This window comes from Callionymus lyra, chromosome 18, assembly GCF_982586985.1.
Source record: "Callionymus lyra chromosome 18, fCalLyr1.hap1.1, whole genome shotgun sequence".
In the NCBI taxonomy this organism is placed as follows: domain Eukaryota; kingdom Metazoa; phylum Chordata; class Actinopteri; order Syngnathiformes; family Callionymidae; genus Callionymus; species Callionymus lyra.
The window spans coordinates 3,855,767-3,882,909 of record NC_141835.1 but is presented as its reverse complement, the minus strand read 5'-3'; the positions used below and the strand labels follow the sequence as shown (position 1 = coordinate 3,882,909).

The window sequence follows — 27,143 nt, the reverse complement described above, 5'->3', positions numbered from 1 at the left end:
GACGATGTATTGCCATACTGTAGTAGGGACGATGTATTGCGATACTGTAGTAACAACAATATATTGCGATACTGTAGTAACAACAACATATTGCGATACTGTAGTAACAACAATCTATTGCGATACTGTAGTAACGACGATATATTGCGATACTGTAGTAACAATGATATATTGCGATACTGTAGTAATAACGATATATTGCGATACTGTAGTAACGACGATATATTGCGATACTGTAGTAACGACGATGAATTGCGATACTGTAGTAACAATGATATATTGCGATACTGTAGTAACAACGATATATTGCGATACTGTAGTAACAACAATATATCGCAATACTGTAGTAACGACGATATATCGCAATACTGTAGTAACAACAATATATTGCAATACTGTAGTAACGACGATGTATCACAATACTGTAGTAACAACGATATATCGAGATACTGTAGTAACAACGATATATTGCGATAATGTAGTAACAACGATATATTGCGATACTGTAGTAACAACGATATATTGCGATACTGTAGTAACAACGATATATTGCGATACTGTAGTTACAAAGATATATAGCAATACTGTAGTAACAAAGACATATTGCAATATATTGTTTCTTTTTCAAACACTTTTTCTGGCATTTGCAACAAATAAATTATAAAATACTTTCTCTAATCAAACGTAAAAGTGTTTGTAGAAAAATGTTTCTCAAAATATTACCAACTATTGTAAACTTGTATAAACAATGAAGTTCATGAACACAAAAACATGTAGTATCCAGAATCTGTCAGAGTTTAATATTTAACTTTAAAGTAAAAACTCTGTTTTAAAGCCACAATCAGTCCAATGAATATATAATAGATAAAGACGTGTATTTTTTTAATGTTCGTAAAAAACTTCAACTTCCACCTTCAAACTCAGTTCCTGCAGCTGATATGTCTGACCTTTGACCCCGTCACGCCGACCCTCCGACCCTCCCGTCGAGCAGGTGCTGCACGAGACTTAATAGTCCTAATGATGGCTAATGGTTCTGGGACTGTTTCTCAATGTTTCACGACAAATTACAAGTCCGTGACCTTTTCCCGATGACCTTCTGTTTCCAGAAGAACAAAACTCCACGACCTGCCGTCGTGATATTGATAATAAAGGAACAATATAAATACTTCGATGGAGCTCATTTCATATCATGTCTGCAGACCTCACCTGTGAAGCCCCTCCAGCTCCTAGGTTCTCTAGTGAGCCTTCATCAAAGTGTACACACACACACACACACACACACACACACACACACACACACGTACATCCTGGAGCAGCTGCGTCATTATAAAAGTCTTTTGAACTTCACACTGGAAGTCAAATGCCACATGTGTCGGTACAAGACAGATGTACTGCAGCTGCCTCCTTCTCAGATGACCCCCCCACCCCACACACACACACACACACACACACACAGACACACACACACACACTGACAACATCCGCACCTTTGAATCCCTATCAGTAAATCAGAACGTCTCACAGATCTACAGGAACATCTTCTGCGGATCAGACTAGGAATCCATTAGTGCTGATTGTGAGTCTGTCTGTGATTGTGTGTAACATTTAGACGTCCGTACCCGGCGTGTCCGACTCGGCAACTTCAGACGAGATCCAACTCTTATGGTGTCTTGGATGCGAAGGTTTCAAGGTCTCAGAGATGATAAGATGAACCTGCAGTGAATCCATTTCACCTGTAGGTGTCAGCAACGAGCGCGGATTGACTGCACGTGAAGAAGCGAGTCAGAGATTCATCAACAAACAAGTTGTTTATTTACTGGTTTACTCTAGTGAGAGGAAACTTCTCCACTTTCAATGTGTGTACTGAATAACAGAAGACAAGTCAATATTGTTTATAATAATCTTTTATTTAAGTTTGTTTGTTTTTGTCAGCGTCATATAAATTCAATTAAAATGGATATAAGTGAATAAAAACAATATTTTACTAAATAAATATGTCAGTTAACAACTTAAAATATATTTTAATTCATGGAAAAACTAATTATGTTAATAACATCTTGAAAACCCGAGTATGTGCAAATTAAATGATATAATGAAACAGAAATTGGTTGAAACTAAATGTAAGGAAACTAAAAATCAAACCCTTTTGAGAGAAAATCAAGTTCATTTACACTTAAAAAGTCACATTAAGTGAGTGATAAATAAACATTTTAAAATAAAGTTTTCTTTTAAAGTACACAAACTTATCATTGTGTATTAAAATGAACATCTTAAAAAAAGGTATAATAAAGTAAGTGAAGGAAACTATTAAATCCAGAGAAATCCTAGTTTATTAACATCTACGGTAACTTTTAATGGTTGTTACTGTTATTAAAATGTTAATTTAAATGTATACAAGTGAATAAGAACATATTTAACCAACATTATAATTAATAAATATGTGGGGAAAGTTTTTCTTAATCTGATAATTATTAATGAATATTTGTATCTAACATAAAATATTACATTTGTTTATAAATATGGTTTTAATGGCCTTCAAGTGAGTTTATTAACAGCTAAAGTCAGTTTGAATATTTGTGTTTTATTAAAACGTTTCACTCGACGACAGATCGAGTCTTTATCGATGTCCAGGATGAGGTCGTGGACATGCGTTCTGATTGGCTGCTGGACTGGAGTTCAGATGCTTTGGACATTCTTGGGTCGAGACGATGCCAACAGGAGCTAAAGTGCTGCAGCCGCTCATCAAATAAACATCAACGAGCGTTGATGAAATACAGTGCGATGGTCGGCGGCGCTCTAATGGCCCGATGTTTGAGGTCGTGTAAACACCAGCGAAAGGTTATTTCTTCCGAATGCACGACGAGCCACGATCACAAAACTCTCGAGCCAGACCACAACGTTTCATAAGACAAAGTTTATTGTACATATTTACAACGCAAAGTTTCTAACGACAGATAAAAACGGATGATCGTGATCGTGCTAATAACCAGGAAATATATTTCGACGTGAATATGTCATTGTTGCGTCGGTGACTCTTGTTTGAACCCACACACCCTCGCACACCCTCGCACACCCTCGCACACCCTCGCACACCCTCGCACACCCTCGCACACCCTCGCACACCCTCGCACACTGTTGCAGTCCAACACAAAGTGTATCGTCGGAGCTGACATTTGTGAATGTTTCATCTCGTTTGTAACCTCGGTGAAGCTGCGTCTCTGACGAGAGACTCTGGATCTCAGCCACGGCTTGTAAACATGTTAATCCGGCCGCGTTCGTCTGGTTTTTACTGGTGTCTCCAACACTTTCTGTTTTCGGAAAATATAATCCTGTGTATCTGGATTATAAATAAACTTGTCGCCAAGAAAGTCGTCGGACTCCAAAAAATGTCCATGAATTTTGCGCCAAATGTTTGTAACCAGAAAGATTACGAGTTTAAATATTTTTCCAAATGACCATCTGGATCAGAGAAGTGTTTGCAGGTTTCTCCATCTCGGTTGTGCTGGAACGCTACTGCCACCTGCTGTGCCAGCTCATGATCCATGATATTTCAAATGCTTAAAAAGTATCTTATGATATGAACTTAAAAGACTTTGAGAAACGGTGTTGGCGTATGAGCTGCTTGGCAGGGGTCTGCATGTTTCACTTTTGCTCTTCCATAACTGTGAACTAAGGCTTTGAGCAAGTTGTCCGAAAGGTTTTACTCTTGATTGATCATGTGGTACAGATTTAAAAAACAACTTAATTTATTTCTAAAATGCAAAAATAACTTTTTTAACCAACAGCAAAATGACCCCAAAGAAAAAGTAGAAAGTGTCCGAGTCGTGAAACACAAAGAACCGACTAGAAAAATGTTGTGACTAAAAAAAAAGGTTTTGACGCGTCGTGTCATCATCTCACGCCTCCAGTCGTTTACTCGACCTCTGACCTTCTCGGACTCACTTCAGGGCGACACGAAGAAAGTGCAAATATGGCGCCACCTTGAAGGTTTTTCTGTCCATGTTTTGTCTTTTACTCTGGAAATTCTTCTGATCCATCCCTTCCTTCTCTCTGCATCTCCTCCCTCTCCTTCAAACTCCTCTCTTCACACCAGACGACCTACTGGAGACACAAGGAACAACAAGTTAAACCTTATCAACCTCATTTGCAATCAAATGATAATATTTATGTCGATTTTTCTCAATGCCTGTAAAGTTAAATTAAATGATCTAGCTATTACAAAGACACGGCTTCTTGAGGTGGCGGATAGCGGTTGATGGCATTCAGACCCTGACGGGAGCCAAGGTCTCGAGCAAGCAAGGTCCCACACAATGACTTACTGTTGCTTTAAGTTCATGAATATTTCAAATCACCCTCATGAGTCGGTGAATATATGACTTCAATTTTTTATCATTGTTTCGAAATGTTGCATTTCCTCCGTCGGGATTGAGAAAGTGGAATATTTACTCGCATACTTTGGATAAAACAAAATGTGTCGTGCGTTTGAGGGTCTGGAGGAGAAACCAGAGATGATATGATCCTGCTATCGACCCGACAGGCGTCGGTTTTTTCATTCATTCATTCATTTTCTACCGCTGATCCCAGTATCATAGGGCGAGAGGCAGGGGACACCCTGGACAGGATGCCAGTCTGTCTCAGGACACACACAAAGACAGACAACCATTCACACACACACTCATACCTACGGACAATTTCCCAAAGTTCTCAATCTACCTCTGTATGTTTTTGGACTGTGGGAGGAAACCAGAGTGTCCGGAGTAACCAAGGGAACACGGGGAGAACATACTAACTCCACACAGAAAGGTCACAAGTTTGCTCGGCCTAGGAAGCGAACCAGCAACCTTCTTGCTGTGAGGCGACCGCACTAACCAATGTTGACTGGAAGAGCTCAACACTCGGTTGTTTGTTCCTCACGAGGTTGTCAGTTTGTTTACAGTGTATTGTTACACAGGCTGCCGTGGTTCCTGCAGATTATACGGTCAAATATTTGGTCATTTCTTTGAGAAGACAAACTATTTAAAGTGACATTTGTAGTATTTTTTCTTTTCTTTCAAAGCTCGACCAGTGTTTTTCCCAGTAGAGCAAGACTGTGTATTTAACTCTGGTGTCGGATCTGTCGAGACTCAAAGCCCCAGATACTGTACCAGGACCATAAAAGTCTGGTAGAAACTGGCCATGAATTCTCTTCTGTGTCGAGAGCTTGTGCAGATCCTGGACGTCCTGCTCACAGAGAGACTCTTCTTCCCGGTCACTGAGGACACTGTCATTAACAACACAAAGATCCCGGCGCTCTCCCTGGAGGACGCCCCCCCATGTGATCCACAGCTGAAAGCGGATCTGGTCTGGCACAGTCCCGCCTCACCTGGGGACGGCCAAGAGAGTCGCTCGGCTCCAGGACGCTCGAGAATCCACTTGATGAACTCTTTAGAGAAGTCGTCTCCGTGACGTGGACGTCTGACTTGTTCACTTCTCGGACTGATGTCACAGCAATTAAAGAAAAACAAGCGACCGCTCGTTATTGCCGCTGGCTCGGCTCGGACGGGACTGTGGGCTCCCTAATGGTGGAGGGGCCTCGGTGCCAGGTCCGCCTCATAATACCCTCCTTTCATTCCCGGCTAATGACGGCCAGCGCCAGCACAAACACCCGAGGAGAGCCGGAGTGAGACTGGAGGCTCCAGCTCATCCACCTGGTTCGAGGAAGGTTGAAGGAAAGTGGCTCAGAGGATGAAGTCACTTCCTGGAATCACGTTTATTTAACGTCCTGATCAATACCACTGCTCTGAGATCAGCCGTCGTCTTAATCAATGTTTTCCACGAACCGCTCAACAGTGGAAAAAGTGAATAAGACTCTGAGAAACGTTCCTTGGAAATGACCGAAATATCCTATTTCTCCGTTGCAGGAAGGACTAAAATGATACTGACTTAAAGTATAATCGTAGTAAGTGTCTTGTGGATACATACCAGAGCTGTGAACACATCTCGGCGCAGATGTCCAACACTGCATAGATTTGAATCCTACAAATGACATTTGTTCTTTTGCTCCGTTTCATTTGGCGAGACTGGAGTCACCAGAGAGCTCCACGAACTCCTGCTCATGATTCAGGGAAGATAGTGTTTGTCTTGTTGTTGTTTCTGTGTCATTAGTGTTCGTTTCTCTGATGTTGTTTCTACGTCGACGTCTACTCGTGTCCAAGTACCTCGAGAGGTTTTGTTCATCGTTGTGTAGGTTATGTTGGTGTTTGTAAACCGTACGACTCAAAAGGTTTTGGATGGATTTTCATCAAAATCTGGAGGATTGTCTGAGAAACAAGTCAAGAGTCGGTGGTGGTTCTCTCCTACCATCTGGACTCTGGAAGGTTTTGAAGGATCATTCACTTCTCATCACTACTACTCTGTTTGGAACTGGTGAAAACCAGCAAACGCTGCTTGATTAAAAACTGAGAAAACAATGTTATTACTCAAATAATTCAGCACTTAAAGGGTCCCTGTGGTGACGGAAAGTCTTTTTGTTAATTCAACACTATTATTCAAGGACTACTGAACGCTCACAGAGCTGGTGTCGTTGGTGGCGCAGTGGTGAACTTTAAGTGAGTAAGCTTTATTTAGCTCCTTGGCAGAGGTATGCACTCTTCTCTATACTATTCTATTTGCTTGAAGTGAGAGCATGTTCTTCCTCCTTCAAACGATTGAGACGGTGAGAAAACCTTTACAATGCAGTGTTTAGTGGCCTCGGAATAATTGGCAAAGGGACCAATCAGAGAGCAGCCTCAGGTCACATGTTGCCTGCAGGTTCAGCACCTCCATTAACTTCAATTTGAGCAGCAGAGCCTGTATTTACACCAACTAAGGTACTTTACGTTGCACAGGGATTATTTTTCAGGAAACAAAACCAGGAAAAACATTTAACGTGTGCGTGTACAAGGAGGTGGATTTATTATTGATTATAAGTGATATTTTAATTGAGTTCCTCGGCAGCTTCCGATAAAAAGGCACAGAAGGAAGAAACTGCTAGAAGAAGTCCCAACACTTTAGAGGACTTGAGACTTTTAAAAGGTTATAACTCTCTTAATATTTGTATAAATTCGTTTTAACCTTCCCTGGAATCGGACGAAGAAAACGAGCATGTTTACGCTGCTGTTACCATTCGAGAGAAGTTGGCAACGAACGTCGTCGAATAAGAATGACGTGTCTGGGCGTCGATGACTCCAGTGGAGACCAACATCCAGTGTTTGGAGGCCATCGCAAAGAATTTGAGTAAAAACCTCCAGTGTTTAGAGGAGAGTTCTGTGTTAAATACCTTCAGATTATTTTGTATTCGTTCATCATAAAAGTTACTACATTAAAACAAAGGAGTAAACACTGCTTCTCTGGGCTCAGCATGTATTAAAGACGGGCTTGTATTCTGGTAAACAAACGTTCGTGGAACCATCAGCCTCCACACCCGCCGTCTGACTGGAACAAGGCTTTACAACTACATTTAACCCCCGACTCCTCCTCGGGCTTCTGTTACCGAGCCTTGTTTCCAGTCTCCCGAGGACTGGCGTTCCTATTCATCATCGAAAAAACTCTCTCAAGGTACTCGAGAAGTTTCCTTGACGGCTGCCAACTCCAGACGAGTGAGCAGATGTGTCCAGCCTGGCCCGGGTCCCGCCAGCCCCTCGTGAGAACATGTTTCTCCGTGAACTCCAGCGACGTTAGATAAGACTCTGAGTCTGAACATTATCAGTAGCACAGATAGCTTCTTGCTCTGAGCCTCCACTGTGTCATGGAGCAGAACAATCTTCAGCCGTCATGTGGAGGTGAGTCAAGGATAAAAAAACCTCTTGTTTGTCCTGGCGTCCGGCGCCGAGAGTCCGAGAGTCCTGACGGTTCAGCCTCTGAGCCGCCAAGGAAAGCATATAACCTCAGTCCAGTGAGAGCCGAGCTACCGTCCAGACAAAATAAAACCCAACTGGACCAATAACTACAACAAACGATGACCACAAGGCGGACAGACGACGCTGGCGGGTCAGACGTTTACCCTGGCGTCCCGCCATTTTACATTCCACCCCGTAACGCTCGCATGTTTGGACCATCAAGAGTTTCTTCAAGTGACGTCACCGATGGCAGATGACGTTACTCGAAACCCTTACAGGAGCCAGGGTCTCAACCGAGGAGATTCCACCAACTTACTCCGACTCGTAAACTTGCTAGCTTAGCTTGTCGCTAACGGTGCTAGCTACAGATGATTCAATGCTAGCAAAATGTGCCAAAACTGCCTGTACTCACGTGGTCAGAGTCGAACAAACAAAAAAGATTTCTGACAGCTAGCAATTAATTTTGTACTTGAAGTTATTTCCAATAAAGTCTCTTTTTACTTTATTGATACCTTTAGGATAGTTTTATATATATATATATATATATCATTGATTAAACAGTCTTTCTGCTTAAACATGAAGTCAACTAGAAGTAGTTTTCTTACTGAACAAATGCGTCCCTTGCCTTGTTCCTTGATGGCTGGACGAGCTTCCTGTGGACATAAAAACAGTTTTTTCATTCAAGTGTTTCAAGTGAAATCTTTAGAAAATGTACTTCCATGTTCTCGGCAACAGACCCCAGAGTGCCCAGTTCTCACCGTCCTTACTGACGCCCAGACAGCCCTTCAGCTCCGGCAGGGAAATGGCTTTGTCCTTGTTCAGGTCGCAGAAGTCGGTGAACTTCCGGGCACATTTTTTGGGTTTGGCTTTCTTCTTGAGGTACCTCTTGAAAGGCTTCAGCTCCTTCTTGTTGATGTCTTGGCTGCCGTTGTTGTCCAGCTGGGCAAAGTACCAGTGGACCACCCTCTCCTCCAGAGTGTGGCTGGGATCGGGCTCCACGAACCTGCCAAACAAAACCTGGGAGTCACGGGTGTGATTGGAACCAACAGTGGTGGGGATGACGGTGCAAATCTCTGCTTTGTGATGTGTTCATGAGCAAGAATGTAAGGAAGTAATTAGTATTTATAGAGCGCTTTTCTAGACCAGGGTCACAAAGCGCTTAAACAATCAAAACAATACTTAATAAAATATATACTTTAAAGATCAAGATAACACCGAGACAAACACAAGAGTCTCAGAGAATCAAGGAAAAGCCTGCATTAGATCCTGAAAGAAACTGTCAGCCACTGAAGAGTTTTCAGGATCGGAGAAATGTGAGTTCTTCTACTAGAGCAGCTCAGAATTCTGGCTGCAGACACAATAACACGGATTATAAGATCCAGATCATGTTGTGACATCATTTAAGTTTATAGATTTTTCCTCAATTGAAACAACACCCAGGTTTCTCAGGCTCAGTTTGACAGACTAACCTAAGTCACCCAAGTACTGACTCAACCCTGGAGCTTAATCATCAGGAGCAATCACCAGAGTTTCAGTTTTGTCCACATTTAGCTGCAAAGTGTTTTGTTTGTTTGATTACAGTTGAAAATTGTTGGATTAGTTCTATTCTTTATTGTTTTTATTTATTTCAACTTGTGCGTTGCAACAAAACCAACAGTTGAACTAAAACATGCATTTGATACAACAGATGATACTGTTAATATTTAAAGGTGCATCATAAATGTCTGACCTTCCACCACCGGAGGGCGCTGGTGAGTTGATAGCCTGGACCATGTCCGTGGTGAGCGCGTCCAACAAGCTGGTGATGAACTCGGCCTTCTTGCCGTCCGGGCATCCTAGCACCGAGCGAACACATCAGCCAGATTAGCCACGAAAGAATGACTTGGTCCAGCACACACACACAGGGGTGTTACGGGGCGCACACAGACCCGTTAACTTTTATGACCCGGTTCTGAACACCTTGGTAGCTCCTTTAACTGTCCAGATGTATGTTTTTATAGCAGGTACGACCAGAGCAGACTTTCTCTAATTGTGTCTCTTAAAGTGAAACACAGCTGCAGCTCTTCTTACCTGGTCCTCCCTCCTGTACCTCCTGTACCTCCTCCCTCCTGTACCTCCTGTACCTCCTGTACCTCCTCACACCTGTGACCTCCTGTACCTCCTGTACCTCCTCCCTCCTGTACCTCCTCTACCTCCTGTACCTCCTCCCTCCTGTACCTCCTGTACCTCCTCACACCTGTGACCTCCTGTACCTCCTCCCTCCTGTACCTCCTCCCTCCTGTACCTCCTGTACCTCCTCACACCTGTGACCTCCTGTACCTCCTCCCTCCTGTACCTCCTGTACCTCCTCCCTCCTGTACCTCCTGTACCTCCTGTACCTCCTCCCTCCTGTACCTCCTGTACCTCCTGTACCTCCTCCCTCCTGTACCTCCTGTACCTCCTGTACCTCCTCACACCTGTGACCTCCTGTACCTCCTGTACCTCCTCCCTCCTGTACCTCCTGTACCTCCTCCCTCCTGTACCTCCTCCCTCCTGTACCTCCTGTACCTCCTCACACCTGTGACCTCCACCTGCACCGTCCTACCAACATGTCAATCAATTATCATTACTGTTGACAACCTGAAAATTGTTTGATTATAGTTGAAAATTGTTTGATTCTAGTTGAAAATTGTTTGATTCTAGTTGAAAATTGTTTGATTATAGTTAAAAATTGTTTGATTCTAGTTGAAAATTGTTTGATTCTAGTTGAAAATTGTTTGATTATAGTTGAAAATTGTTGGATTATAGTTGAAAATTGTTTGATTATAGTTGAAAATTGTTTGATTATAGTTGAAAATTGTTGGATTATAGTTGAAAATTGTTGGATTACAGTTGAACCAATGATGTAATGTTACACACTTATATATTCTCATATTGAACCTGCAGCACAGACTCCGCCCCCTTCACCCCCTCCTTGATGTGACAACCATGAAGTACTTTGTTGTGGGGGTCCGGAACATTCCCTGTTCGGAGTTGATAAAATATCGCCCACACCCTCAACCCTCGTCCATAAAACACGCCTCACATCTGCTGCACAGTCAGGAGTCCTGTCGGACTCTGTAAAGTCTCCAGATGGGAAGTTAAACAAGAGTTACAACAAGACTTTCAATGACGGTGAAACGACGCTAACAAAAGTTAAGTGTGTAATAACACAGTAGATTTCATCTCAGAGGAACTGTTACCTGTGATCTCTCTCACTTGGAAGGGATCTTCAGCGTCCGTCCCTCGGGATCGTGCAGCACCGTCGCACTCGGGCGTCTGGTACCTGTTCCACACAGTAGAGTTTTAAGACTTTATTAGACCAGGTTTGTTTCAGTCGTACCTGTTTCGGTCTATCAGTTCGATCTGTATCTTACGCTCCAGCAACGACCCTGACAGTTTTTAGTATTGTCCAGTACTTGACTCTGGTGTTGTGATAGTGTAGTAACAAGTATATATGTGTAGTATTGTCCAGTACTTGACTCTGGTGTTGTGATAGTGTAGTAACAAGTATATATGTTTAGTATTGTCCAGTACTTGACTCTGGTGTTGTAATAGTGTAGTAACAAGTATATATGTGTAGTATTGTCCAGTACTTGACTCTGGTGTTGTGATAGTGTAGTAACAAGTATATATGTGTAGTATTGTCCAGTACTTGACTCTGGTGTTGTGATAGTGTAGTAACAAGTATATATGTTTAGTATTGTCCAGTACTTGACTCTGGTGTTGTAATAGTGTAGTAACAAGTATATATGTGTAGTATTGTCCAGTACTTGACTCTGGTGTTGTGATAGTGTAGTAACAAGTATATATGTGTAGTATTGTCCAGTACTTGACTCTGGTGTTGTGATAGTGTAGTAACAAGTATATATGTGTAGTATTGTCCAGTACTTGACTCTGGTGTTGTGATAGTGTAGTAACAAGTATATATGTGTAGTATTGTCCAGTACTTGACTCTGGTGTTGTGATACTGTAGTAACAAGTATATATGTGTAGTATTGTCCAGTACTTGACTCTGGTGTTGTGATTCTGTAGTAACAAGTATATATGTGTAGTATTGTCCAGTACTTGACTCTGGTGTTGGGATAGTGTAGTAACAAGTATATATGTGTAGTATTGTCCAGTACTTGACTCTGGTGTTGGGATAGTGTAGTAACAAGTATATATGTGTAGTATTGTCCAGTACTTGACTCTGGTGTTGGGATAGTGTAGTAACAAGTATATATGTGTAGTATTGTCCAGTACTTGACTCTGGTGTTACACATGACCTGCTACCACATGACTCTTGACGAAGTCGTAACCATTTTCATTTTTGTTCTGAAACCAAAGTCCACTGTATCCTCTTATCCTCAGACAATTTGTTTCCCCGTAGTACTCTCGCTCTTCTTCAAGAATCTAGTCTTTCAAACTCGAGGCTTGAGGCCAAAATCTGGCCCATTAAGTCATTTTTGTAAGGGCCGCAAGTATGTTTTCTGGTATTGCAGTTTTAGGGAAATAGTTGTTTTTAGAAGTACGTCGTTTCTCGGGGTTTAGGAGAGTCTGGAACAGATTGTTGGCCTTTGGACACAGGAATGAGTTGAAGCTTCGTCACGGAACAAATGAAAGTGAATCGACTTCAAGACTCATTAAAGCTGCAACATTAAAGTAGTTCGATGACTTTAATTAAAGCAGTGACGTCGCTCCGTCATCGTCCCACTGACTCTGGAACTGTTCACCGCCTTAACACAAAGTTACAACAACAACCGTGTTTAGTCCATTTGTACAAGTTGACTATTGTGTTACAAACTTGAATCTGAGTCAATCGAGTTTTTCCAAACAACACAAACACGAGTAAAAGGTCACGAATGAAAAGCTTTCTTTGGAAACTTGATCTTAATCTTCACTGACGGGACTTAAAACTGACGTGAAACCTAGTTTACTGATGACCCTAATATTCAGTCCTGAGTCACTGAAGTACTCTGGTATCACCTGGTAGAAGTTCCTGGGATGGGTCTCCCCGTGTCCACCAGGACGCACCAGCAGTAGCCCGTGGACTGGTGGCACTGGACGGACTTGTAGAGTCCGGCGAGCCCGCAGTCGGGGATGAAGACGGCCTCCCTGGGGTTCTGCCGGGCCTCGTCCAGGGCGGTCAGTCTCTCCTGGTCACAAGAGGGAACCTTCTCTAAAGAGAGACACACTCAATACTGAGACCGACACAGGGTTCGAGCAACACACTTGGACCCGCGGACGCCCATGAACCCCTCAAATCTCTCCTCGAACAAACTTTACTTTGGACTTGTTGAAAGTGAGTCCAGGAGCTGCTTGTTGCGTCTCCTTCTACACACCTTAAACCTCTTAAACACTCTCAGTCCACCTTTTGTTGCTCAACTCTGACTCCCTTCATCCACGGAACCTCAATCTTTGGGGTCGACCCCCGACCAGCTGTCTCCCCTGTTTCACTGCAATGACTTTCAGCTGTGGACTAATGACTGCAAGACTGTTTCACGCCTGCTGTGAGGAGAACGTTCTGCAGTGTTTGAGTCTCAACCATCTCCAGTTTCTTCAAATGGACGATGTTGTATGTTTGTGTGTGTTTGTGTTGCGTATAAAAACGCACACAAACACACACAAACACACACAAACACACTGAATGACAGATGAGCCAAGTGTTGTTAAGTGAACTTTAACGTCTTATCACATGAATGGAGAGATGGATGGAAAGATGGATGGAAAGATGGAGGATATATAAGTTGGTTGAATAGATGGATGAACGTGTGAATCCAACGACAGATAAATGGATTGATGGACAAAGAGATGGACGGTTTATGGAAAGATGGAATAAAAGATGGATGATATATGAATTCTTAATGGATGAATTGAAAGATCATGTATAGATGGACAATATATATGAATGTATGGCTGCACGATATTTGAAATATGTGCAATATTAGATATCGGTGTCTTCAATTGCGATATCGATATTATTGCAATATTTTTTTAACGCACTAAGACACGTCACCATAGCAACCGAGCCTAACAAGCTGCGCCGCACAGTTCACAGACGGACGGAGACGTAAACAACAACGAGACATAGAAGTACAAATTGACAACTTTACAGAACGTGACACTGATTGATCGAAGTGTGTATTTAAGAAATGCTTGATTTATACAATAAAAAATGATAAATTATCACATGTTTTCGATGCATATCTCACGTGTCAATATCGCGATATCGATATTTTTTCGATATATCGTGCAGCTCTATATGAATGGATGAATAGAAAGATCAAAGATGTATAAACAGATAAATAGATGGAAGAATGGGTTGATAGAAAGATGGGATAATGGATGGAAGGATGTTAAAAAAAAGTTATTTGGTCAATCACTATAATAATGTAAGAACAATCAAACTCAACAAAGAATCAAACACCGACACTGAACCATATTTAGCTTCTATTTCCCCAAAGATCAAGTGTTTCAGGGTGTAGTACCTCACACATGCACTAGAGGCAGAGTTCAAGATTATAACACAATTTACATAAGAAATCTGAAAAAAAAGTCACTTTTGATAACAAGATGGAAAAATCATGTTGGAGCATCTGAAAGTCATTTCTAATGAAATGAAAAATGTTATTCAAAATTGTCCCCAATTTTGATTTGAGTAAACGCACCCACACTCACACACACACACACTCACACTCTCACACACACACACACACACACACACACACACTCACTACACACGTGTAAACGTGGTCCAGCTGCCTCGAGGCGAGTCAACCGGTCCAGTCATAATTGAAAAGGAGACACGGAAAGATAAACAACCTTCACCAGACCAAACCTGATGGAACCCGTGCTGGTCGAGCCGATCTCTGGCGAGTCATATTCTCACGACCCATCAACACATCCAGGATCTCAACATGGAGACGATCGAGTCTTTAAACCTTTACTTCCCTGGTGTCTCACCTTGTTTCTTGGAGCTGGAGTTGTTCTGTTTGTTCTCCTTGTAGACCAGATGTTTGATCCACAGCGTCGGCGCCGTTATCTCTGCAAACGTCAACACATTGTCCTACTTTGATCGCCCACGAGAGTATGACGGTGACGGACGTACCGTCGCCCTCGGGGGGCACGTGGGTCTCCAGGGTGGGCGTGGGTTTGGAGCCGTCGTCTGGGTTGAGGGTGAGAAAGAAGTGGAAGGAGACTACCATTATTGAGGTTAATACAATCTACTCTCCAGAAGTGTTGAATGGTTGGGATTTGCACTTGGCCCGGCCAAGACAGACGGAAATAACAGGGAGATGAACAGAGAGAGGCAGAAAACATAGAGGCTTTATCAAGTACACACACACACACACACAGAACACACTCTCGTTTCACACACACACTCCATCATTCAAGTTTAAAATTCAAATGTTGACTTTATTGTTTTTCCTAGGATCAAATTTAATGACACAAATATGTTGCTCTGGCTCCTCCGAGCTGGAACATCTTGAACAGAATCACTCTTCGTGTTTGTACGGTGTGTGTGTGTGTGTGCGTGGGTGTGTGTGTGTGTGTGCGTGGGTGTGTGTGTGTGTGTGTGTGTGCGATTTAAATTATCTTTTAACAATAAAGATAGAATCATCTGAGCTGGTGTGAGATCATGTTTAACGTTTGTTTTGAAGGAGCTTTTGTTCATTGAAATATAAGTTATTGAATTTATTTTATTGTATATAAGGATGTTTGGGAATAAAAGGTCATGGGTTCAAATCCAGCTCAAGGGTTTGGAGCGACTACTGGTCGTCAATATGTTGTCCAGGAATACTCTGGTTTCTTCCCAATGGTGTAACGACATAATTGTGAATCGAAGACGGTGCCACCGAATGACGGCCCTCAGAGGCCTTGTAGCTATTTAGCTCCATAAAACATTTTACGTTGATCTATAAGAACATTTACATTTAATAGCAAGAATGTTTCGTCCAAAAGGAGAAAGAAATATTTATAAATAATTCCTAGTCTGTGAAGTTTGTGCAATAAAATATCTAAGCATGAAAACTAGACTTTTAAAAAAGTAGCATTAATGCTAACAAAAATAAACAGACGTTTTTATACTAACAATGAGGTTTTTTTGCAAAAGTAACTTCAGGCTAAGATTGAAAATGTTGTTTCCAGCTCCCTCTAGTGTTGGGTCACTTTTCTATGCAGGTCACTTGACAAAGAGGAATCAGAGAAAGAAAATTCAAAATATAAATGTAAAAATCTTGCTTTGTGAGGGAAAAAGATTCAGTTGTTGACAGTTTTTAAAATAAACAATAACAATGAAAATTTCCTGTGAACTTTGTAACATAAATAAAAGGCTGTGACATTTAAAGAGCTTCTAAATGTTGACTCTAGTCTGAGACGTCGATGCCGTGTACTTGTACTTGTACTTGTACTTGAGAATGTGATGACGACGTCACCTCGTATACTCACCCGTGTGCAGCCCGGGAGGATCTGGAACTGTCCTTTGGGAAACAATTCAATCAAAAGCAAACAAACCACAGAAACTCAACAAGTGTCAATTAGCTGCCGATGTTCAGACGGTTATTTCCCATGATTCAACTCCATCAACAAAGACTCGAGTCCGAGTTCAAAGGTCATTGGTTCAGAAGGTCGTCTAGCGTGACGCACTTCTCACTCTCAACACACTGAGAACACAACAGTGATGAATTCTTCTTCTATTCTTTCTCATTCAGTCGTTCTCACACTCGCACCAACACAGGAAGCAACAGATCTCAACTCACCTTTTCTGCCAGAACTGTGCGGCCCGGGAGGCCGGTCCGTGACGGACCCTGCACGGGAACAACCGTTAGTTTGATCACCACGTCATTTATCATCGTCGTCGACTGATCTGTCACTTCACGGTGCAGAGCGTCGATCTCGACACGTGCGACCAGAGATAGATGGATATATAGTTAGATATATAGTTAGATAGATATATAGTTAGATATATAGTTAGATATATAGATATATATATAGTTAGATATATAGATAGATATATAGTTAGATATATAGTTAGATATATATATAGTTAGATATATAGATAGATATATAGTTAGATATATAGTAAGATATATAGATAGATATATAGATAGATATATAGTTAGATATATAGTTAGATATATAGATAGATATATAGTTAGATATATAGTTAGATAGATAGATAGATATATAGTTAGATAGATATATAGTTAGATAGATATATAGTTAGATATATAGATAGATATATAGTTAGATATATAGTTAGATATATAGTTAGATAGATATATAGTTAGATATATAGATAGATATATAGTTAGATATATAGTTAGATATATAGTTAGATATATAGATAGATATATAGATAGATATATAGTTAGATATATAGTTAGATATATAGTTAGATATATAGTTAGATATATAGTTAGATATATAGATAGATATATAGATAGATATATAGTTAGATATATAGTTAGATATATAGTTAGATATATAGTTAGATATATAGTTAGATATATAGTTAGATATATAGTTAGATATATAGTTAGATAGATATATAGTTAGATAGATATATAGTTAGATAGATATATAGTTAGATAGATATATAGATAGATATATAGATAGATATATAGATAGATATATAGATAGATAGATAGATATATAGTTAGATATTTAGATAGATATATAGTTAGATATTTAGATAGATATATAGTTAGATATATAGTTAGATATATAGATAGATAGATATATAGTTAGATATATAGTTAGATATATAGTTAGATAGATATATAGTTAGATATATAGATAGATATATAGTTAGATATATAGTTAGATATATAGTTAGATATATAGATAGATATATAGATAGATATATAGTTAGATATATAGTTAGATATATAGTTAGATATATAGTTAGATATATAGTTAGATATATAGATAGATATATAGATAGATATATAGTTAGATATATAGTTAGATATATAGTTAGATATATAGTTAGATATATAGTTAGATATATAGTTAGATATATAGTTAGATAGATATATAGTTAGATAGATATATAGTTAGATAGATATATAGTTAGATAGATATATAGATAGATATATAGATAGATATATAGATAGATATATAGATAGATAGATAGATATATAGTTAGATATTTAGATAGATATATAGTTAGATATTTAGATAGATATATAGTTAGATATATAGTTAGATATATAGATAGATATATAGATAGATATATAGTTAGATATTTAGATAGATATATAGATAGATATATAGATAGATATATAGATAGATATATAGTTAGATAGATATATAGTTAGATATATAGATAGATATATAGATAGATATATAGTTAGATAGATATATAGTTAGATATATAGATAGATATATAGTTGGATATATAGATTTCATGCACGGAGGGAGCGACTCATGCACGGAGGGTACACAACGTGGCGGGATTAGTGAGTGTCGAACTAAGTACCTGCTGACAATCCACTCGTCCCTGCGTGAGCTTCCAAAAACTCACGGACGTTTCCTGCAAACGTTGTCAAGAGGATGATCATCGTGTCTGACGATGACGATCAACCCATGTCTCCGAGTGATGACATCAACACAATAACACACTAAAACCTGTTGTGTCGTGAAGTCAGTTACGACTCTTGAAGCGAACAAAAGGTACGTGAGCACAACTCACCGAAGTTAGCGTGAAAGCACATGCGTGAGACTTTCTCCTGATTTAAACATGAAGACATGCAAAAGTAGTTAATTCACTGTTTCTGTTTCACTTGAATCCCTCGTAGGCAATAATGTCGATTACGTTTTTATTGTTTTTATTTATTTAACTTCCTCGTTTCTCGTTTTTTTCTCCCTGTTTTAATTCATTTTAATTTTTAATTATCTTCTTTTTTTATTTTATTATCATTTCATTTATTTTTTTCCTACAATGACTGTTTACATTTACTTAACGTTGATCGTCACAACACAAGTTTTTACCTTTTTGTCTTTTTCTTGATTTGTTTTCTAAGCAAAAGCACATGCGACTGTAATAACAACGTCCACGCCGTTACAGTCGCACTGTTCTGACACCAGGGGGAGCCAGAAACTGTGTTTTCAACCTACGTGTTCTAGCTTTAATAAAATGTTTGGTCAAATATTGAAGCATTTGTTGTACATTCATGACTGACTGACATTCATACAAAGATGTTTAAGTTAACATTCGTCAACCATTTGATTTTATGAAGGTAATGTAAACATTTAATTGCATCTTAAAGTCTACTTTGTGAATAACGTTATAAACTATATATTGTGTTGATCTGTTAAATAACGAAGAATCTTCTCGACGTAGAACCCATGAGTTAAAGGTTTGGTGTCTGATCTGAGCTCCTGGTCTCAAACCAGAACCGAACAGAACCAAATCTACTCCACATGTTCCGGTCGATCCACTGCTGGCACCGAGCCCTGGTGTTCGTACTGTGATTAGAACAAAGTGTTTCCAGTCAGGATGAGCTCGAGCCTCTCGGCGTCTGTGAGCAGTTATATATGGGGGGGGTGAGGATCATTAGCCGGCTCGTTGACCTTGCACCTGCTAGAGGTCACCGGACATGTGCTTGAACCTTCAGCTCGTGTTGGATCATGTTCTCCACATGCATGAGGATGAGACTGTTTTATTGAACGGTGTCAAGTTAGTTCATCACTTGCACGATCAGTAATTTATGTTTTTATACTTTTTATTTATTTTATCTTCCTCACTTTAACTTGTTTCACTTTCAGTTTTTTTTAAGAACTCGGTTTAATTTGTCCTGAAGTTGATTTATCCATCTATACATCCATCCACCCATCCATCCATCTATACATCAATCCATGCATCTATATATCTATCCATCCATCCATCCATCTATCCATCTATACATCCATCCATGCATCTATACATCTATACATCAATCCATCTATCCATCCATCCATCCATCCCTCCATCCATGCATCTATACATCCATCCATCCATCCATCCATCCATCCATCCATCTATACTTCCATCCATGCATCTATACATCTATACATCAATCCATCCATCCATCCATCCATCTATACTTCCATCCATGCATCTATACATCTATACATCAATCCATCTATCCATCCATGCATCTATACATCCATCCATCCATCCACCCATCTATACATCCATCCATCCATCTATACATCCATCCATCCATCCATCCATCTATCCATCCATCCATCCATCTATACATCCATCCATGCATCTATACATCTATAAATCTATACATCCATCTATACATCCATCCATGCATCTATACATCCATCCATCCATGCATCTATACATCTATACATCCATCCATGCATCTATACATCCATGCATCTATACATCCATTCATCCATCCGTGCATCTATACATCCATCCATGCATTCATCCATCCATCTATACATCCGTCCATCCATCTATACATCCATCCATCCATCCATCTAAGGTAAGGTAAAACTTTATTGATCCCTCAGGAGGTCTCCTTTGGGAAATTGTTTGCATACATCCATGCATCTATACATCTATACATCCATACATCTATACATCCATCCATCCATCTATACATTCATGCATCTATACATCTATACATCCATCCATCCATCCATCCGTACATCCATGCATCTATACATCTATACATCCATTCATCCATCCATGCATCTATACATCCATGCATCTTTACATCCATCCATCTATACATCCATCTATACATCCATGCATCTATACATCTATACATCCATGCATCTATACATCTATACATCCATACATCCATCTATACATTCATGCATCTATACATCTATACATCCATACATCTATACATCCATCCATCCATCTATACATCCATGCATCTATACATCTATACATCCATTCATCCATCCGTGCATCTATACATCCATGCATTTTTACATCCATCCATCTATACATCCATCCATCCATCTATACATCCATGCATCTATACATCTATACATCCATGCATCTATACATCTATACATCCATACATCTATACATCCATCCATCCATCTATACATTCATGCATCTATACATCCATACATCTATACATCCATCTATCCATCTATACATCCATGCATCTATACATCTATACATCCATTCATCCATCCGTGCATCTATACATCCATGCATCTTTACATCCATCCATCTATACATCCATCTATACATCTATACATCCATACATCTATACATCCATCCATCCATCTATACATCCATGCATCTATACATCTATACATCCATTCATCCATCCGTGCATCTATACATCCATGCATCTATACATCTATACATCCATTCATCCATCCGTGCATCTATACATCCATGCATCTATACATCTATACATCCATTCATCCATCCGTGCATCTATACATCCATGCATCTATACATCCATCCATCTATACATCCATCCATCCATCTATACATCCATCCATCCATCCATCCATCCATCCATCCATCCATCCATCCATCCATCCATCTATACATCTATACATCTATACATCTATACATCTATACATCTATACATCTATACATCTATACATCCATGCATCCATCTATACATCTATACATCCATTCATGCATCTATACATCTATACATCCATCCATCCATCTATACATCTATACATCCATGCATCTATACATCCATTCATCCATCCGTGCATCTATACATCCATCCATCCATCCATCCATCTATACATCTATACATCCATCCATCCATCTATACATCTATACATCCATAAAAATAAACCGAGTTCATTTATTTAGAAACTAATATAAATTAAATATAGTTCTTCCAATTGTGAACAAAAAAATCAATTAGTATTCGACCTAGAAACGGTGAGACGGGTCGTACCTGAACAAACGGGCGTCCGGTTGTGAGCAGAGGAGCCGCTCACTGGTTTACCATCACTGGTCACACACCAGCAATAACCCGTCAGCGTGTGACACTGGACCTGCAGCGACACACACGTCAACAACTAAACATTTAACTCCGGCGTCCACGAGAGCGAGCGATGAAACCTGCGCGAACGTTCCATCCTCGTTGCATTCTGGGACGAATGTGGACTCCTGAGGTCTCCGGGCCTGTTCCAGAGCCTGGTTCCGCTCGACCCGACACTTGGACTGACCGGCATCTGTTGAGCATCGACAAGAAGATCTGTTCTCGTTCGGGAGCCGTCGACCGCCCTGCATTCTCTCGCTCGCCTGCTCCTCTATAGGAAGAGCCTCGAATCTTCACTTTGAGTTTCTAATGATTAAATATATTATATATATATTAGCTCATTCTTAGCTCATAGATAATCATCTTTTTTGTCATCACCTCCCCCAAGAAGATCATGCAAATGCTGTTTCTCAGTCTTTCAAATCAATCAACAAAGTTTCAATGACATTTTGAGGAAATAGTCAAATGTTTGAACTTTAGAGATTTTCTGTACTTCCATCTGGAATAAGCATCATTTATAAGGTCTTGTCATTAACTTCTAATGAGTGATTTGTTCAAAAACTACACAGAATAAAAAACAATACAATCAACATTAATGTTCCTGTTACTGATCCAACATCACTTTGTTGAGACTTTCTGACATGAGCGATACACCAATGTTGAACCATGTGAGTCGGGGCTGTAACGGTACATTCAATACCATATATTCAGCTCAGGATGTGATTCGATATCGTTACGTATGAGATATTTCGATACACTGTCATTATTTCCAGAAGGATTTTAGGTGACACTGAATTTAGTTACAGCTCGTGAGTTTTCTTAATGTTGAAATAATAGAACAGAAAACCAAAATATGTCCAAACATCAGCTTTAAAAGCTGCTGGACTCACTGTATCCTCTCGTCCTCAGTCATCACTGTATCCTCTCGTCCTCAGTCATCACTGTATCCTCTTGTCCTCAGTCATTACTGTATCCTCTTGTCCTCAGTCATCACCAGAATTTAGAGACCACATGACTCTTGACGAAGTCGTAACTTCTTTCATTTGTTTTCAAACCAAACTATGTCCAAACATTAGCTTTAAAAGCTGCTGGACTCACTGTATCCTCTCGTCCACAGTCATCACTGTATCCTCTTGTCCTCAGTCATCACTGTATCCTCTTGTCCTCAGTCATCACCAGAATTTACAGACCACATGACTCTTGACGAAGTTGTAACTTTCATTTGTTTTCAAACCAAACTATGTCCAAACATTAGCTTTAAAAGCTGCTGGACTCACTGTATCCTCTCGTCCTCAGTCATCACTGTATCCTCTTGTCCTCAGTCATCACTGTATCCTCTTGTCCTCAGTCATCACTGTATCCTCTTGTCCTCAGTCATCGCTGTATCCTCTTGTCCTCAGTCATCACCAGAATTTACAGACCACATGACTCTTGACGAAGTCGTAACTTCTTTCATTTGTTTTCAAACCAAACTATGTCCAAACATTAGCTTTAAAAGCTGCTGGACTCACTGTATCCTCTCGTCCACAGTCATCACTTTATCCTCTTGTCCTCAGTCATCACTGTATCCTCTTGTCCTCAGTCATCACCAGAATTTACAGACCACATGACTCTTGACGAAGTTGTAACTTTCATTTGTTTTCAAACCAAACTATGTCCAAACATTAGCTTTAAAAGCTGCTGGACTCACTGTATCCTCTCGTCCTCAGTCATCACTGTATCCTCTTGTCCTCAGTCATCACTGTATCCTCTTGTCCTCAGTCATCACTGTATCCTCTTGTCCTCAGTCATCACCAGAATTTACAGACCACATGACTCTTGACGAAGTCGTAACTTCTTTTGTTTGTTTTCAAACCAAAATATGTCCAAACAATAGCTTTAAAAGCTGCTGGACTCACTGTATCCTCTTGTCCTCAGTCATCACTGTATCCTCTTGTCCTCGGTCATCACCAGAATTTACAGACCACATGACTTTTGGATTGGAAGAATGTTTGTAAAAATGTCCAAAAGGAGACAGAAAAAATGTATTGAAAATTCCTAAATGAAACTAGTATGTGAAGTATGTGCAATAAAATATCTAAGCATGAAAACTATGCTTGTAAAAGTAGCATTAATGCTAACAAAAAAAAGTCCACTGTATCCTCTCGTCTTCAGTTAGCGCAGAATTTTCATTCTTCCTTTAGCTGCTGTGGACGCCATGACTGCTGCCATCTAGAGGCCGGGTGTTTAATTGAAACACAAAAATGAAAAAGCTCCATGTATATTTCCAAGTTAATTTTAAATTAAAAAAAACTGTACTCATTTTGTTCTACACAAACTTAATTGAAATGATAACTTAAATAACTAGTTTACAAATATTTACATACATTTATATATTTATATAATGACATCAATATATATGTATAGTGTATATAGTATAGTACTAAGGGAACTAGCTAATGCTAATTGACAACACTGTATTTATTTATTAATAAATAAAAAAGATTTATCGTCCATAGGTTGTTGAAGGAAACGTTCAGGAAAAAACAAACACTTTCTACTAACTTGACTCGTGTGACTCGTGTCTCGCTAACTTGAAGCGTTTAGAGTCAAGAGCGTCCGTCGCCAACAAACTGCCTGAACAAATGCTCTCCAACACGAACAAATACACGAGCGCAGACGCGGCGTCTCGGGGAAGAGGATGATGTCATGGCTGCATACTTTTGAGAGACAGATTTATTCAGTCCAAGTTGTTTGTGAGTCACAGCGTGCCGTCATGATGCACAACAGACTCGCTGTCGGCGTCGATTCTTCTTTGCGTGTTTCTCACTCAATAAAAACATTAACTCCGTCGTAAACACGAGTTCCAGCGAGTGTTTCGTCAGCGAAAGGAAAACGTGTCGGAATGAATTTGAAGGGATCGAAACTGTCGAGTGAACATGATTTTAATCTTAGTTTTAATATGAATTCTACAAAAACATGGACAATTTCATCAATTTTCACAGTTTTTTCAAAAGGATGAAACATAATTTCTTAGATTAATTCAAGTGTTTACAAAATAAAAGTTTCTGATTTTGATTAATTACGAGTCAAAGTTACATCCCTCCCCATGATCCTTGCATGTTCTGGCTATTACGAAGGCATTGTTTCTTTGACATCATAGACAGCTGAGGACTACACTCAAACCCTTGCAGGAGTCAAGGTCTTAAGCAGGCAACTTCCTATATACTGTCTTGAATAGTCTCTGTTAAATTGACCACCTTGTACTGCAAATGAATATTATTTTAAACTGATATTAAGTCGAATAAATGATAAAGTAAATGCTACACTTGCTAGCTCAGTGTTAGCTCAAGTGAAATGTAGCACCTCGTAACTTTGTATCTTTATATAAATTGAAAAATATCATCTTTATTTCTGCAAAATTACTAATAAAATGATAATAAAACTATCTTTTCAAATTGACAGGAAAAACTGTAATTTTCGAATACATATGTATGAATATTGTCGTGTGCATCAGGTACTTGTTCGATGGTCATAATATATTTATAAATATTTATTCCAGAGGTAGAAAACTTGTTTTGTAAAACTGTCTTTAAATGTTTATAATAAAAAGTAAGAATCGCTTACACGAGGCAATTTAATCCACGATGCTTCACGGTTCGAAAATTGAAAGTCTTGCCTTCTGGCTCAGCTCTGGTGCAGTAAAGAACTCATCGGTTCCGATCCGACATGTCGTCGCTGAAATGAGCCGCCGTCTGAACGACCAGTGGTCAGTTTGAAACAAGAGTGCGAGATGTTTCATCAAAAACATCGAGCCACTCTCACGAGCACTGAACAGACGCCGGACTGGAAGCTTCCTTGGCTCGCGAGCTGTTACCAGAGCGGCGTCGCTGCACGACCGGAGGAGGAGGAAAGCTCTTTATTTGGGAATGCTGTGAAGGCAAAGGTCCGGCTCTGACTCCAGACCAATCAATCTCCGCTCTCGTTGATTGGCCGCCGTCCAGCGAGCGAGGAAGCCCCTGATCCTGGTCTGCGAGCCATTAGACGTGACAGAGGCGGAAAATCAAAACATCTTCTAGTTCCACTCTTTGAATCACCGGCTCGTGACGCAGCGTCTTGTGTTCGCCGAGGTTCGATTCTCTGCTGACGTCAAGTGAGTCGTTTCTCCGTGTAATGAAACACGACTTACTTTTCCGTGACCTCGAGTTTCGACAAACTTTTTCGGAGTTCTGTCCATGGTTTTGACCCGATGTTTGAGGACCACCGTGAGCGCGTGGAGGTCGTGGTCGACACGACAGAAACACGATCTGAGCAGCTCGGGCCTGATAGTCATGAGTCCAACTCTGGATCAAATACTACTTTTATTGTGAAGTTAAATGTTGTTATCTGGGAACATTAGCTACGACACGTGTCAAAGTTTTTGTATCGAACCGTCTCTCAGGATACTTTATATTCGATCACAATTCGATTTATATTTCGATATACTTGAAAAAATGTTGTAACTATTTTTGGGACACTTGATTTTAGTGACATCTTGTGATTTTTTCCCCCATTCTCTTTTGGTTGAACAAATAAAACTGTATAAAAAAATATGTTCAAGGCTGCTGGAGTCGACAGTATCCTCTCGTCCTCAGTCATCATCAGGATATTGTGGGATTTTGTTGTTCCTTCATTAACTTCCTCCAGCAGCCAGAAGTTTAAATGAAACACAAAAATGAACAAACACTGTGAATATTTGCATGTTAATTTTGAATTTAAAAAAAATGGAATTATTCATTTATTATTTTTATTGTACTTTATAGAATATAAATAACCCTAAACGGACCTATGATTAAAATAATAATTTAAAGTTAGAAAAAACATGTAAAAATATGTTGAAAAAGGAAGTATAATTCGATGTATCGCTTTTTCTCACCTCCCAAAAGTGACGTCACATTGACCAATCAAATTCCAGTTTTTTCATCTGTCCACTAATATCGATATTACGATTTATTCCGATGTTTATTTATACTGTATCGATAGCACTGACGATCATCTGATCTTTTACAATATATTAATAATATAATAACTAATATTCACAGCGTTTATTCAATTGTGTGCTGCAATTAAACCTCCAACCACTAGTGGGCAACACTCGTCATTCCCTCCAAAGTAAGTGCATTGTTAATAAAAGTTCAAATTTGATGTTAATATTTTGAGAAGCACTTTCCTACATGTACTTGGATACAGTATTTTCTCATTTCTTTGTTGTTCCTACAGTATTGCAATGTATCGTATCATCATGTATTGTGATATTTATCTACTGTAATCATATTGAATTACTTTTTCA

The 27,143-nt window shown here is 39.7% G+C and overlaps 1 protein-coding gene across 2 annotated transcripts in view; it reads right to left on the bottom strand.

Moving 5' to 3' along the window:
• Positions 1-2,967: 2,967 nt before the first annotated feature.
• The window catches only part of smoc1 (SPARC related modular calcium binding 1), a 41,263-nt gene continuing 17,087 nt past the window's right edge, over positions 2,968-27,143 (bottom strand). The window contains exons 4-15 of one of the 2 annotated variants that reach the window (XM_087780170.1): positions 21,916-22,028; positions 21,749-21,848; positions 16,616-16,663; positions 16,305-16,331; positions 14,965-15,021; positions 14,820-14,900; positions 12,843-13,035; positions 11,078-11,160; positions 9,586-9,691; positions 8,615-8,859; positions 8,462-8,509; positions 2,968-4,101 (exon numbers count right to left, since the gene is read on the bottom strand). In XM_087780170.1, the coding sequence (XP_087636296.1) occupies positions 4,085-4,101; positions 8,462-8,509; positions 8,615-8,859; positions 9,586-9,691; positions 11,078-11,160; positions 12,843-13,035; positions 14,820-14,900; positions 14,965-15,021; positions 16,305-16,331; positions 16,616-16,663; positions 21,749-21,848; positions 21,916-22,028 (1,118 nt within the window). In that variant the 3' untranslated portion in view covers positions 2,968-4,084. The remainder of the gene's footprint in view (positions 4,102-8,461; positions 8,510-8,614; positions 8,860-9,585; positions 9,692-11,077; positions 11,161-12,842; positions 13,036-14,819; positions 14,901-14,964; positions 15,022-16,304; positions 16,332-16,615; positions 16,664-21,748; positions 21,849-21,915; positions 22,029-27,143) is intronic. The other variant, XM_087780171.1, reaches the window with a different exon arrangement.